At 41.1% G+C, this 12,819-nt stretch overlaps 1 protein-coding gene across 1 annotated transcript in view; it reads right to left on the bottom strand.

Moving 5' to 3' along the window:
• The window catches only part of LOC142256726 (uncharacterized), a 34,815-nt gene extending 22,230 nt beyond the window's left edge, over window positions 1–12,585 (bottom strand). The window contains exons 1-4 of the mRNA XM_075328580.1: window positions 12,484–12,585; window positions 5,398–5,524; window positions 612–722; window positions 374–520 (exon numbers count right to left, since the gene is read on the bottom strand). Coding sequence (XP_075184695.1) covers window positions 374–520; window positions 612–722; window positions 5,398–5,524; window positions 12,484–12,585 — 487 coding nt within the window. The remainder of the gene's footprint in view (window positions 1–373; window positions 521–611; window positions 723–5,397; window positions 5,525–12,483) is intronic.
• Between the last annotated feature and the right edge of the window lie 234 nt (window positions 12,586–12,819).

Below are 12,819 nucleotides of genomic sequence, written 5' to 3'. Positions count from 1 at the left end.
GCAAGATGATCTGCACAGAGGCATCGAGACACATGGCTTTGATGAAGGCTCATTTTCTGAGCATGCATCAAAGTCAGGGAGCCAGCATGTGGCAGAACTGTACCTTATAAGTTGGTAAGAGTTTAATTTCATTCACTAGTGGTAGATATTAGTGGACTGATAATCTAGGGTATGATCTATTGGCCAGGTTAGTAGTCTCTGGCAGATGGATTAGAGCTCTGCAAATCTCCTACCCTCCTGTAATTTTGGGTCACAAAACCCACCATCAACCTGGGATTTTTAACCATTATAAAAGCTTTAAAATTAGAAAAAAGTTTGGGGTTTACCCAATAGCCAAATATTCCCATAAGATTAACACCATAGTGATACTTACTAAAAGATCCAAAACCTTTGCACAAGTTTTTATAGCAGCAGAACCTAGATTCTTTTTGTACTTCTCCACATACGTTTGTTTTTTTATTCATCGCACAAACAGGATCAGTAGCACATCCTTTGCGTAATTTGTAATAAACACGTCCTTCTATAAAAGCAAAAATAGAGACATCACAATCACAATACCAGATCTAGTGAAACAGTATTTTTGCTAAAAGTAAGAATGGAGTTGTACTCACTAGCATGAATCGTACTGAAGGAGGTCATACATCCACGTGAATTACATTCAATATCAGTCTCCTTACATGGTAATTGATCGGAATCGCATGATTTACATTTATCGGAAAATACTGAGAGAAAAAAGTTGAGAAATTAGTGTTTTTTCAATAGTGATGAAAGAAGAATTCAGGTGAATTTTTTAAATTTTAGTTGCCATTATAATCAGATTTTTCATAATCAATGCCAACGAGAACCAAACATCGGTCATTGCCAATATTGCTACCCTGATCACTTTGGCTTAAAGTTATGTCTAGTGATGAGCGAGCATTGAGGTGCTCGGTGCCGCTTCCTACTCAATAAAGTATTACGAGTGCTCTGGCGAAAGCTCAAGTCCTTTCCCCGCATGTTTTACAGCTATTTGCTAATACACATACGGGAATTACCTAACATAAACAATAATGTCGTAGCCATTTTGGCTACTGGTATTAGTGTGATTGGCCAGTCACATCGTGTCATCGTGAGACACGGGGGTGCAATTCTTGGCACACTCTCCTCTGGAAGCAGTTCAGGGAGAATTCATGTAGGAGGGAGTGCACAGATTAGAGTAGGCCTATAGGTTGGGTTGTACACTTGCATCCTTTAGTGCCTTTCATGGGGTACAAAAGGTTGTTTATAGCTTTATCTAACTTAATAAATAAATAAGTTAAAATAATGGAGTGAGGTTCCCCCCTATTTTGCATTCCCATTCAAGGATAAACAGACAGCTGCGGGCTACTATTTTTAGGCTGGGAAGGACCAAATAACCATGGGAATTCCCAGCCTGATATTATCAGCCTGCAGCTGTCTGCTTTACCTTGGCTTGTTGTCAATAATAGGGGGAACCCCAAGCCATTATTTAAAATTATTTATTTATAAATAAATAATTTAACCCTTTAGTGACGGAGCCAATTTTGACCATAATGATGAGTCAGAATTTAAGAAATATGATCAGTGTCAGATAATGAGGTAATAGCAATAAGGGAACTCTGGCAAACTGTGTGTCAGTTAATGAGGTAATAACGATGGAACAGATCGAGATTGTTTTTTCTGTCATACTGTATGTAACCCATAGGTGCTTCACAGAACCTTTTAAAATGTGGATGTGAAAATTATACTTTTTTTGCTGCTAAAATATTATCATTGTCAAATAAAATGTTAATTTTGACAATAGATAATAGGGGAAACGGACCCCATAATTTGTTACGCAATTTCTTGAGAACACAGTGATACCCCATATATGGTCAAAACCTAATGTTTGGATTCATGGCTGGATTCAGAAAGCAACCAGCACTGTTTGATTTTTTAAATGCAAGTTTGGACAAAGTGTTCCATTTGCAGTGCCACTGAGGTTACAAAAATGCAGAAACATTAACATGTGACCTCATTTGGCAAACTAAACCCTATAATTCATCTATCGGTGTGGTGAGAAAATTTGACCCACAAACTACACAGAATTTTATTACATTGGGCCATGAAAATGAGAAACGTAGGGTTTTTCCCTCTAAAATTTTACTTTAGCCTCAAAATTTGAGTTAACCCAAAGTATAATAGGAGAAAATGGACAGGAAAATTTCTTATACAGTTTTTACCGAATGTGACAGTACCCCATATGTGGTTGTAAACTACTATTGAGTAGCCGTGTGGCCAAAATCAGATGGAAAGGTTTGCAACTTAGTATTCAGAATGAAGATTCTGTTTGAATAGAAGATGGCCTCCTTTAGCCGAACCCCTGAGGTGCCAGATCAGAAGAAACCCCAGAAATGACCCCATACTGGAAATGTCATTGTGTAATGAACTTATCTAGGGGTGTATGGAGTATTTTTAACTCAATGGTGCCTCACAGAATGTTATAACATTGGGAAGTGGAAATATAGAATTTTAGTGGTGAAAATGAAATTATCCTTAATAGCTGCAAATATGTCAGCTACACAAGGGTTAAAAGGTGAAAATGAACCTCTCAATTTATTGCGCAATTTCTACCAAATGCAGTGATGCCTTATACAGTATGTCATTAGAAACTACTGTTCGGCCACAAGGCACGGCTGAGAAGGAAGGAGCACTATATGGCTTTTAGAGTACAGATTTTGTTAGAATAGTTTACAGGCAACATTTTTAGTTTTCCTAATGTCTAAGCTATATCTCCTTCCTTTTAATTCCATGCCATTGCTTCTTGTACTTCATTGTGCTAATGAGACTAGGGTAGATCCCTCTGCACTGTGACAACCTTCCAGATATTTGTAGACCGCTATTAAGTCTCCTCTCAGCCTTCTCTTTTGCAAACTACACATTCCTAGTGCTTTTAGCCAGCCTTTATACGGCATGGTTTGCAGACCTTCTACCATCTTGGTTGCTCTTCTATGGACTTGGTCCAATATATTGATGTCTTTCTTGACTTGACGCTCCCAGAACTGTACATAGTATTCCAGGCAGTGTCTAGGGGGAACAGTTGCCCACCGTCTCCCTCTGGCCACCCCACTGCCTCTTCTTGCTTGGATGACATGTGCCTTAACATATTGGTAGTGGTCAGACTAGTAATGGTCAGGCCCCTGCTGATCTTGGGGTCACATTAGCAAATCACCAACATTGTGTTTAATGTATCTAAAACATAATTTTTATTAGAAAAAAAACTTTTTAGAAACTAATGTATTAAAATTGTGGTGAACTCAGCAACAGAAAAAAAGGGGGCAGAACACGTCTAAATGTGAAAGATTAAAGGTAAATATAGCAGCATATCAGTGGTTATTATTGGCAAATGGTAACAGATATGCTTGAGATCTACCAGAAAATGTTACTGGTAGATCTCAAGCATGGAAAGTGCATCTATATAAAAGTGTACAGTGTAAGGTATAGGATAAAATTTGTGAAAAGTCACTTATTCATGATATAACTAGTGCACCGTTACCAGTAAAACATGCACTGTGACTGCCTAAGTCATATTGATATCGATTAGTATTCAGACATACAGTGTTGTACCTGCAATAATATACATAGTTATAAAACCATATACTATGTCTGCCAAAGATTCAGTGACGTACATAATATATAAGCATAAATACATAAGTGAAGTAACTGTCCACCATGTGCGCTGCGTCTACAGCACGACGCCCGTTTCAGCGAGTTTTCATGACGGGAATGTGTTGCCAATAGGTCAACAACTTTAAAAAGTAGCAAAACAAAATTCCAAACACACATAGCTCAAGTAGATAAAGGCCATATACACAAGAAGTAAAAGGGATATAGAAAAACAACAAAAAACTCCAAGAATTAATAACTACAGAAGAAAAGGAGTACAAATGCATGGAGGACATAAACTGATGAAAAATTACAAAAACTATATTGATGTAAAACCAGATAAAATCAATCATAGGAGAAAAATGATCCAGAAAATTCTCTTCATCCTCTGATGAAGCTTTATACTTTTAATATGCGAAACGTTCGTTTAAGTTTTTTCTTTTTTCTTGTGGCCTCCACCTCTGTCTGCACCACCACCGACTAAACTAAGTGTTTCTTTTGTTCATATGGGTTATTTTGCCCTTGTTTGACTCATGGTCGATATTTATGCCTCTGTTTATATGCATGTCATATGACTCTTTATGGTTTTCAGGGTTTATGTTGACATGATTTAAGACTTTTTACTGTTGCACTTACTTCTCCTGATGGTGAGACTTTGTGCTATATAGCATTTTTTGATTCCACACTACTCTTGGTATTGCAGGAGGAACCGGCCTTTCTGTGTTCCCTCCTCTCTGCTCCCCTTGACCTTTACTCATCCTCTTCTTATTTTCTGGATCATTTTTCCCCTGTGATTGATTTTATCTGGTTTTACATCAATAATGTTTTTGTAATTTTTCACCAGTTCATTTCCTCTGTGCATTTGTACTCCTTTTCTCCTGTATTTATTAACTTTAAAAAGCAGTTTGTAGCCAATAGGAGACCGGCCAGCAGTGACGCATGCATAGGTGGCGACTTCTGCAAGACCGTGGCCATCAGCGTCACATAACACAAAGAAGTTTGGGGCATGCTGAGTGACGTATAGACACATGTCTGGACAAATGCAGTGTATACACAATTAATTTTTCTATATATTTGTTACCAGTTGCCAATAATAATCCTTGATATAGCTTTATATTTACCGTATATGAAATCTGTCACATTAAACGTGTTCTGCCCCTTTTTCTGTTGATGAACTCACCACCATTTTAGTACATAAACAAAAAAGGTTTTTTTTAATAAAAATTATGTTTTATATACCTTAAGACAAAAGGCTAATGTTTTCAAGCGTCTCCCACTCGTTATCGATTAGTCTCTTGTTACTATTTGTCCAGTGTATATGACATTCTACCATATATACCATACCATGACTTACATTACACTATTCTTATATATATTTATTGGGTTCCTTCCCACCCTCTTCCTCCTTTTGATTTTGGTACAGCACAGGTTGCAAATGACCGTTTTTTATCGACCATACTATCGTGAAAAAGGCAGGCAATCCTTGCATGTTGATTAGCTTTCTAAAAGCCATGAAACATATAGGGCAAGGACTCAAGGATGGCGCATAAGAACCAGAGATACTTTATAGAGTAAATGAGCAGTGGTGAGCACGGTCGCCCATCACTAGTAACAATTTCTCCCTTCTATGATCATGGCCTAATGTCACCAAACTAACAACATCTGTTCAATATTTACATAAATTAGCATTTTATGTAACCATATACTTATTGGACATTATGTGTATATTCTGTTAAGCTACTGCACTAGCCTTACTTGGGACGATAATGACCGCAATCATACAAAGAAAAGCGACCAGGTTCTTCATGGTGGAAGGTTGGGCGTCTTCTCGGATTCTCTTCTGCTCGTTCTGTTGTCTGTACACAGGGATCCTATAAATACTCTTTGGAAAGGTTAAGAAGCTATTGTATCATGGGATGGATGAGATCACTTGTGTAAATCCATGGCATATTACTATACCTTATAGTTGTCTCTGGCAGAACATTTTCTTCTCTACAAATGTTTTTTCCAGTTAAAGATCCGGGATGAGTAAAGAAACTATTGTATCATGGGGTGGATAGGTTCTCTCATGGCACCATCGCACACCAAAACTTACAAATATCCTTCTCCTCTTAATGCTCAAGGCTCTGGCACAATACGACAATGCCGTGTTGGCATATATTGCAGGTAATTAAGAATATTTGTCAAATTTATCTTGTCACAAAGAGAACACGCTGTGCCTTGTTTGCGTTGACACGATTTTTATTTACCTTAAATGATCTCAAGGAAATCTAAATGGGTGGATTTATTTTGTCTGTGTGCACAAACGTCTTATTGTTTGCTTTTTTTCCAATTTAATTTAACTAAATTTCCAACACTGAACAATATTTTTAATTTTCATAATGTAAATGGCTCCAAAATCCTGATAAATTCATTGAACACCTACTTTTCTCAATAATAAAACTGAAAAATCAAGAAGCAAAATTCAAAAAAATTCCAAAAGTAACAATCAATAGACATGTTAATGATTTTCAAATTAAAAAAAAAAAAAAAATAATGGCAGCACAGTCTATTCAATATCAAGTATGAGGGTCATGTACAGAAATCCCGGCACTAACAGCCTCAGTTTCTTCCAATAAGGATATTGATGGTAATCTGAAGAATGTTCTGCCACACTGAATGAACTTGGGCAAATTTTTGTGCTCAATGGGAGACAAATCTAGGGAAGGTAATGTGGCACCCTTGCGGTCTGGATTCCACTGTAGTGTTGCCCTCTCTAAAAGGGTTAATCCTGTGCCTGGAGGCAGATGGGGGAGTCAACTGGCCAGTGAGTACCATCATACAACACAATTCCTCCTCCGAGCCAGCAGGGGGAGCTCTAAACTTGGAGTTCCAGGGAGTATTCCGTAAGCTCTGAGCTGGGGGAGGAGTCAGTCAGTCCTGAGGAGAGCTGAGTGAGAGAGGTCGAGTAGTGTGGACGTATGAACTTGAATTAGAGTAGGTCCGCTCAGCCCAGTAAAGTACGGTCCGCAGTGAGGCAAAGAGGAGAAGGACACCGGTGATTGAAGCTCAGCCAGCTCAACCCGAAGTCACCGCTCGAAAACTTAACACCGGAGTTCGGGACCACTCGAGTACTCAATTACCGGTGGATGCATCCGGAGGACAGAAGGACTTTTGGTTTCCTGCCAACCCCCACCCGGAGGCACAGCTGCTGAGCCAGGACCTGGAGCCACGACCAGCAGAGCGGCACCTGTGTCAGTCCACGCAGCCAGCCATACAGGTGAGGTAAAAATTACCTCAGAGAACAGCAGAACGGGCCTCAGCATAGCTGAAGCAGCGAGGCCCTGCATAAACAGATAGAGCGTAGGGATCAGGCTTCATTACTCTCCTGGCCAGTGTGAGTTTCCCGGATTGCTTCCAGGCTACCGGACCGCCACCAGCACCTGTAACAGGCTCCCTGGACTTCATTAGTTAAGCCAAGTAAAAGAGAAGGTAAAGAAATCCTTGTTTGTGTCTGTTACTCTCCACTGCCTGGCCCAGCACCCTAAAGTCCACCTGGTCCCTACCACAGACTCTCCCAATGGTTGCACCGGGGTTACCTGCTCCACTAGTGGGGAGCAGAAACACCGTGGCTGCTGGATTGGACTCTTGGGTCTGGTGTTGTGGCAGCCCCATAGCCACAATCTACAGGTGGCGTCACAAACTTTATTTAGTATTGACTAAAACTCTCATCATCATCTCCCTTTATCATTTGAAAAGACACCGCCGGGGTCACGGAGCCAAGCACCTCCACCGCTGACGTCCCCGGACTAGTCCACCCTGATTTCGAGTGCCCCCAGCCCTGGAGTGGGCGTGTCAGTAATGTCTAGTTTCTATTGTGGTATAGAGTAAATCACTATCTGCCAGTTTCCGTATCTGATGAGACCTTGTGGGCAACACCATTGCTATACCTTCATTAGGGAACATCAAGACTATGCCCTGGGATGGAATATTATATGATAACCAAACCCTCTAACCCTTATTCCAGATACTATAACAACACAGTGTTTCAATTATATTTCACATAATATGTAAAAAAAAATTGTTCTACTCAACCCTCACTCACCTTTCTGGTCCCTTCACTGCTCATCACCACCCACATCTTCTGATCTTTCAAGACTTGCATTGGCTTTAAAAAAACACCATTCGAACATAACCTCAAACAACCTGCCACGTGTGCTTCCCCTCATAGTCTACTTCCCACCTTGAAAGAAACCGTTCCAATGGTTGTCGTTGAGGATGAAATGTTTGGAAACCCTAGGACACTTAATCCTAATCCTCTCTTCACACATATAGAGCCACGCTTCAACAGGTCCTCTATACACAAAATGGCCTTTGACCACCCCTGCTCCTACTTCCCACACTATTTGTCATGGTTTTATGGATTGAGAAATAAAGTATGGTTGGATACCTATGGTGAGTGCCGCACATTTGATATTTTCCTTTTTGAGATTTTCTGAAGCTTTTGGTCTATATGTGCTGAGCACTACCTGAATTGCCACCACAGGTGTTCTGATTAGAGTTTTATGTACAATACCGTACAACACAGTGGTACAATGCCATCAATTGGCCCCCTCACCATAGGGCTTTATAAGAGAAGGGAGGTAGGGTCCATGCAACACACAGGCTTTTTTTTTTAAATAAAGACATGCATCAATCATAGGCATAGGCCTCTCTTTACAAGAACACTGGCAGTAACCTCTACACAAAACTTGGAGACACATCTTGTAGTTTCTGCCTACAAAAACCTCAGTACAGTAGAATTAATTGCCCTCTCCACATAGGGCCTTAAAACACCAGGGAGTTACGGTCCATGCAACACACAGGCTGTGGGCCGACATTTTAATTTAAAAAAGTTTGCACACTGCGACCATACTTTCTTCAGCAGCTCATCCAGGACATAATACTGCCATAAAAATTGCTGTAGAACCAGGATGATCCATGCAGTGCATATGTGATGTCAGCCAGATATAGTGTTGCCCAGCCATAGTGCCGCCACTACTAGGTTTGCACCCTAATCTCACATAGCCTTCTCTAACTCAAAGTTCTGTAGAGCCAGCCATTTATCAAACTCGGTCACCAAACTACATACAGAGGAACACCTTGATATTCCTGATAACATACTCACTTCAATAGTGGATGGGGAAAGGGAGAAGAATACGTGGCAATTCCCATAGCAGTGTTTTTAAAATTTTCTAAAGGCAATTTAAATTGCAAAGATAAAGATCGCCAAAAGCCTTCTCCCGATGCAGAGTCTTCATCTCTTCTGCTGATTTTACACATCCCCACATCAATCAACACCGTAATCCTAACCAAAAGCATAAGATGCTATTAAAAAAGCATTTTTGGAAACGCGCCAGCATTCTGGGGTGGAAAATGAACAAAAACGAACATTACCGACTTTTGTAGGAGGAGCTTAGGTTTGCCGAACCCGAACGAAGAAGCTCGGGCTCATACCGAATTTGAACTTCATGAACCTTTATCAAACAGGTTAACTCATCTCTAATAGAGATAGCCTCCTATAATGTGCTCTCTGCCCATCATCCATAGGGTGATTTTAATTAGTGCCAGATCCTATCTGCCCATATATTTGTAGATTTTTAATCCAAGAGAGGCAAAATACTAGGATAGGGACACATCAAAGAAAGGTCACCTTTATGCGGTTGATGGGCACTCAAGAATTGGCCAATTTTTTTCCCTAAGAACCTTCATTGTTCTATGTCTTGTATAGCAGTAATGCAGTTTAGATTTCATATATTCTATGTTTGCACATGTCTTGGCACTTACAGAGGCTGCTGTACCTTTTTGTTTGTGTTTTATCTACTATGCTGCAGGGTTCACTCTTGTGTTACATCAACTTCGGGATTAGACTAACGTCATCTAAATCAGATGATAATAATAAAGGGTTCAGTCGACAGTCTAATGTCCATAGATCCCCCCATCTGGTAAGATTAGGAACCAGCATTTCCAATTTGAGACTGAAGATAATTTTGTTCACTAAAGCTGGGGTCACACTAAACGACAGCGACAACGACGTCGCTGTTACGTCACCATTTTCTGTGACGTAGCAGCGACCTTGTAAGTCGCTGTTATGATCGCTGCTTAGCTGTCAAACACAGCAGCCGAAGCAGCGATCATAATGTCGCTACATGTGCAGAGAGCAGGGACCCGCGCACACTGAGCGCTGGCTCCTTGCTCTCCTAGCTACCATGCACATTGGGTTAATTAACCCGATGTGTACTGCAGCTACATGTGCACAGAGCAGGAGCCGGCGCTGGCAGCAAGAGCGGCGGAGGCTGGTAACAAAGGTAAATATCGGGTAACCACCTTGGTTACCCGATGTTTACCTTGGTTACAGCTTACTGCAGCTGCCAGACGCCGGCTCCTGCTCGCTTCATTTTGTCGCTCTCTCGCTGTCACACACAGCGATGTGTGCGTCACAGCGGGAGAGCGACGACCAAAAAATGAAGCAGGACATTCAGCAACGAGCAACGACCTCACAGCAGGGGCCAGCTCGTTGCTGGATGTCACACACAGCGACAGCGACGGGACGTCGCTGCAACGTCACAGAAAATGGTGACGTAGCAGCGACGTCGTTGTCGTTGTCGCTGTGTGTGACACCACCATAAGAGATAAGGTGCCTCTAGAGATAGCTCACAGTGGCCCTTTAGAGAACACCATGCATAGATGAGTCAGAAGAGATAGCTGTGGCCAAACAATATGTGAAACCATCATAGGATGTCAGCTAACTAAAGTTTATTAGGGCTTTAGTGAAAAAATAATTCAGCTGATATAAAGAGAATGAATAAATATTTACCAATTTTTTTAGAAAATATATTTATAAAGGTGTTCTTGGCCTGAATTTCTCACCAGATGTCAGTAGCACCCCATCCAATATACACAGGAAAAGAAATCAAACCACAGATGCCCATTCATTAAGTTATGTGGAATAATGAGAAATGACACAGGAAAAAGTATTGAACACACTAAGTGCAATGTATTGGATGAAGCTCCAGACGTCTCCTGTATGCCAACACTAATCGCCAGCTTTGCTCAAGTGGGAGTTTGGCCCATTCTCACACACAAACACTCTTTACCTCCTGAAAGGTCATTTGGGCTCCTCTATGAACTCTGAGCTTTAGTTCCTTTTATACATTTTCTATTGGATTCAGCTCTGGTGATCGGCCATTCTAGCAGCTTTATTTTCTTTCTCTGAACCTGTTGAGAGTTTAATCGGCTGTGTGTTTTGGATCTTTGTCTTATCAAATGTCTACCTTCGTTTCATCTTCATTATCCTGGTAGATGGCAGCAGATTTCATCAAAAATGTGTAGGTACATTTGTCCATTCATGCTTCCTTCAATTATATGAAGTTTGCCGCATGCTGAAAAATAACCCCTCACCATGATGTTCCCACATTTACACTTCACTGTTGATATGCTCTTAAAGGCCGCCAAACATAGGGTGTATTATGGCATCCAAAGAGTTCAATTTTGGTCCCATCTGACCAGACTATATTTTTTAAGTATTTCTCAGGCTTGTTTCTATGTTGTTTAGTAAACTTTAAATGCTCCTGAACCTTCTATTTCTTTAGCAATGGAGTCTTGCGTGGTGAGCATGCATACAGGCCATGGAGGTTGACTGCATTTCTAATTGTTTCCTTTGAAACAATTCTACCTGCTGATTCCAAGTATTTCTGTGGCTCTTAAGGCTAGGTCACACGTAGCGACGCAGCAGCGATCACGATGACGATCTGACCTTATCAGGATCGCTGCTACGTCGTTACATGATCGCTAGTTAGCTGTCAAATGTGAAGTTTTAAGCAACGATGCAGCAGCGATCATAACGACCTCGACGGTCGTTGGGACGTGTCACACGTGTCGCTGTGTGACGACTAGAGGCGTGGTGTTAACCCCTAGACGCGTCTTTTCATTGCCTTTTTCACACCCCTCTGTTCCGATTGATGATCGCTACAGCGCATTTGCGTTGTCTTTTTCACGCACCTCTGGTCCAATTGGTGATCGCTACAGTGCATTTGCGTTGCCTTTTTCACGCCCCTCTGGTACAATTGGTGATCGCTACAGCGCATTTGCGTTGCCTTTTTCACGCCCCTCTGGTCAAATTGGTGATCGCTACAGCGCATTTGCATTGCCTTTTTCACGCCCCTCTGGTACAATTGGTGGTCACTACAGCGCATTTGTGTTGCCTTTTTCACGCCCCTCTGGTCCAATTGGTGATTGCTACAATGCATTTGCATTGCCTTTTTCAGACAGAGACTACGGCAAACCACAAGAAACAAAGAATGGAACAAAGAATGAAATCACTGTAATGTCTTCGGTAAGTTACCCCAATCAGAACGCTTTTGTGACCACCAATCGGAGTCAAGGGGGCATTGTAAAATATACCGCAAAAGCACGCTCATGTCACTGCCTTCAGCGTCGTGGCGATCGTCGTTGCTACAGTGTCAAACACGAGGATGCATGTGGCACAGCGGGATATCAGCGATCAAAAAATGAACTGGGATATTCAAGTGCGAGCAGCAATCTCGTAGCAGGAGTCTGGTCATTGTTATGTGTCAAACATAATGACGTTGCTGTCAAGGTCGCTGCTACGTCCCAGAAAATGGCGACTTAGCAGCGATGTCGTTGTCGTCCTCGTTGTGTGTGACACCACCTTTACACCTGGTCCTTGGTTTTTGGACAATACTTCTGATAATTTTTTTCACTCCTCTATCTCAATTCTTGCTGGGATCATCTGGGCCGGGTTGGTTTATGGTGAAATAATGTTCTTTCCACTTACAGATTATGACACCAACACATGCTCACTGAAACCTTCAGTAATTTAAAAATTCTGTAGCCAATGCCTTTAGTACATTTTCCAACAACAAGGCTGCAAATATCTTGAGACAGCTCACTGGTTTTAGCCATCATGAGATGTTACTTGTGTGTCACTTTGGGAATGAGACACCTTTTTACAAGCCATCATTTGACCCAGCTGATATTATTTTTCCCTAAATGGAAGCATTGATTTCTAATTACTGATAGATTTTAGCAGGTGTCATGAATTTCCATAACTTTTTCCACCTCTCTTACTTTACGTGTTCAATACTTTTTTCCTGTGTCATTTTTCTATATTACATATCACTAGGTTGATGGACATCT

The sequence above is a fragment of the Anomaloglossus baeobatrachus genome, chromosome 11 (assembly GCF_048569485.1).
Source record: "Anomaloglossus baeobatrachus isolate aAnoBae1 chromosome 11, aAnoBae1.hap1, whole genome shotgun sequence".
NCBI lineage: Eukaryota > Metazoa > Chordata > Amphibia > Anura > Aromobatidae > Anomaloglossus > Anomaloglossus baeobatrachus.
This window is presented reverse-complemented; position numbering and strand designations above follow the sequence as displayed.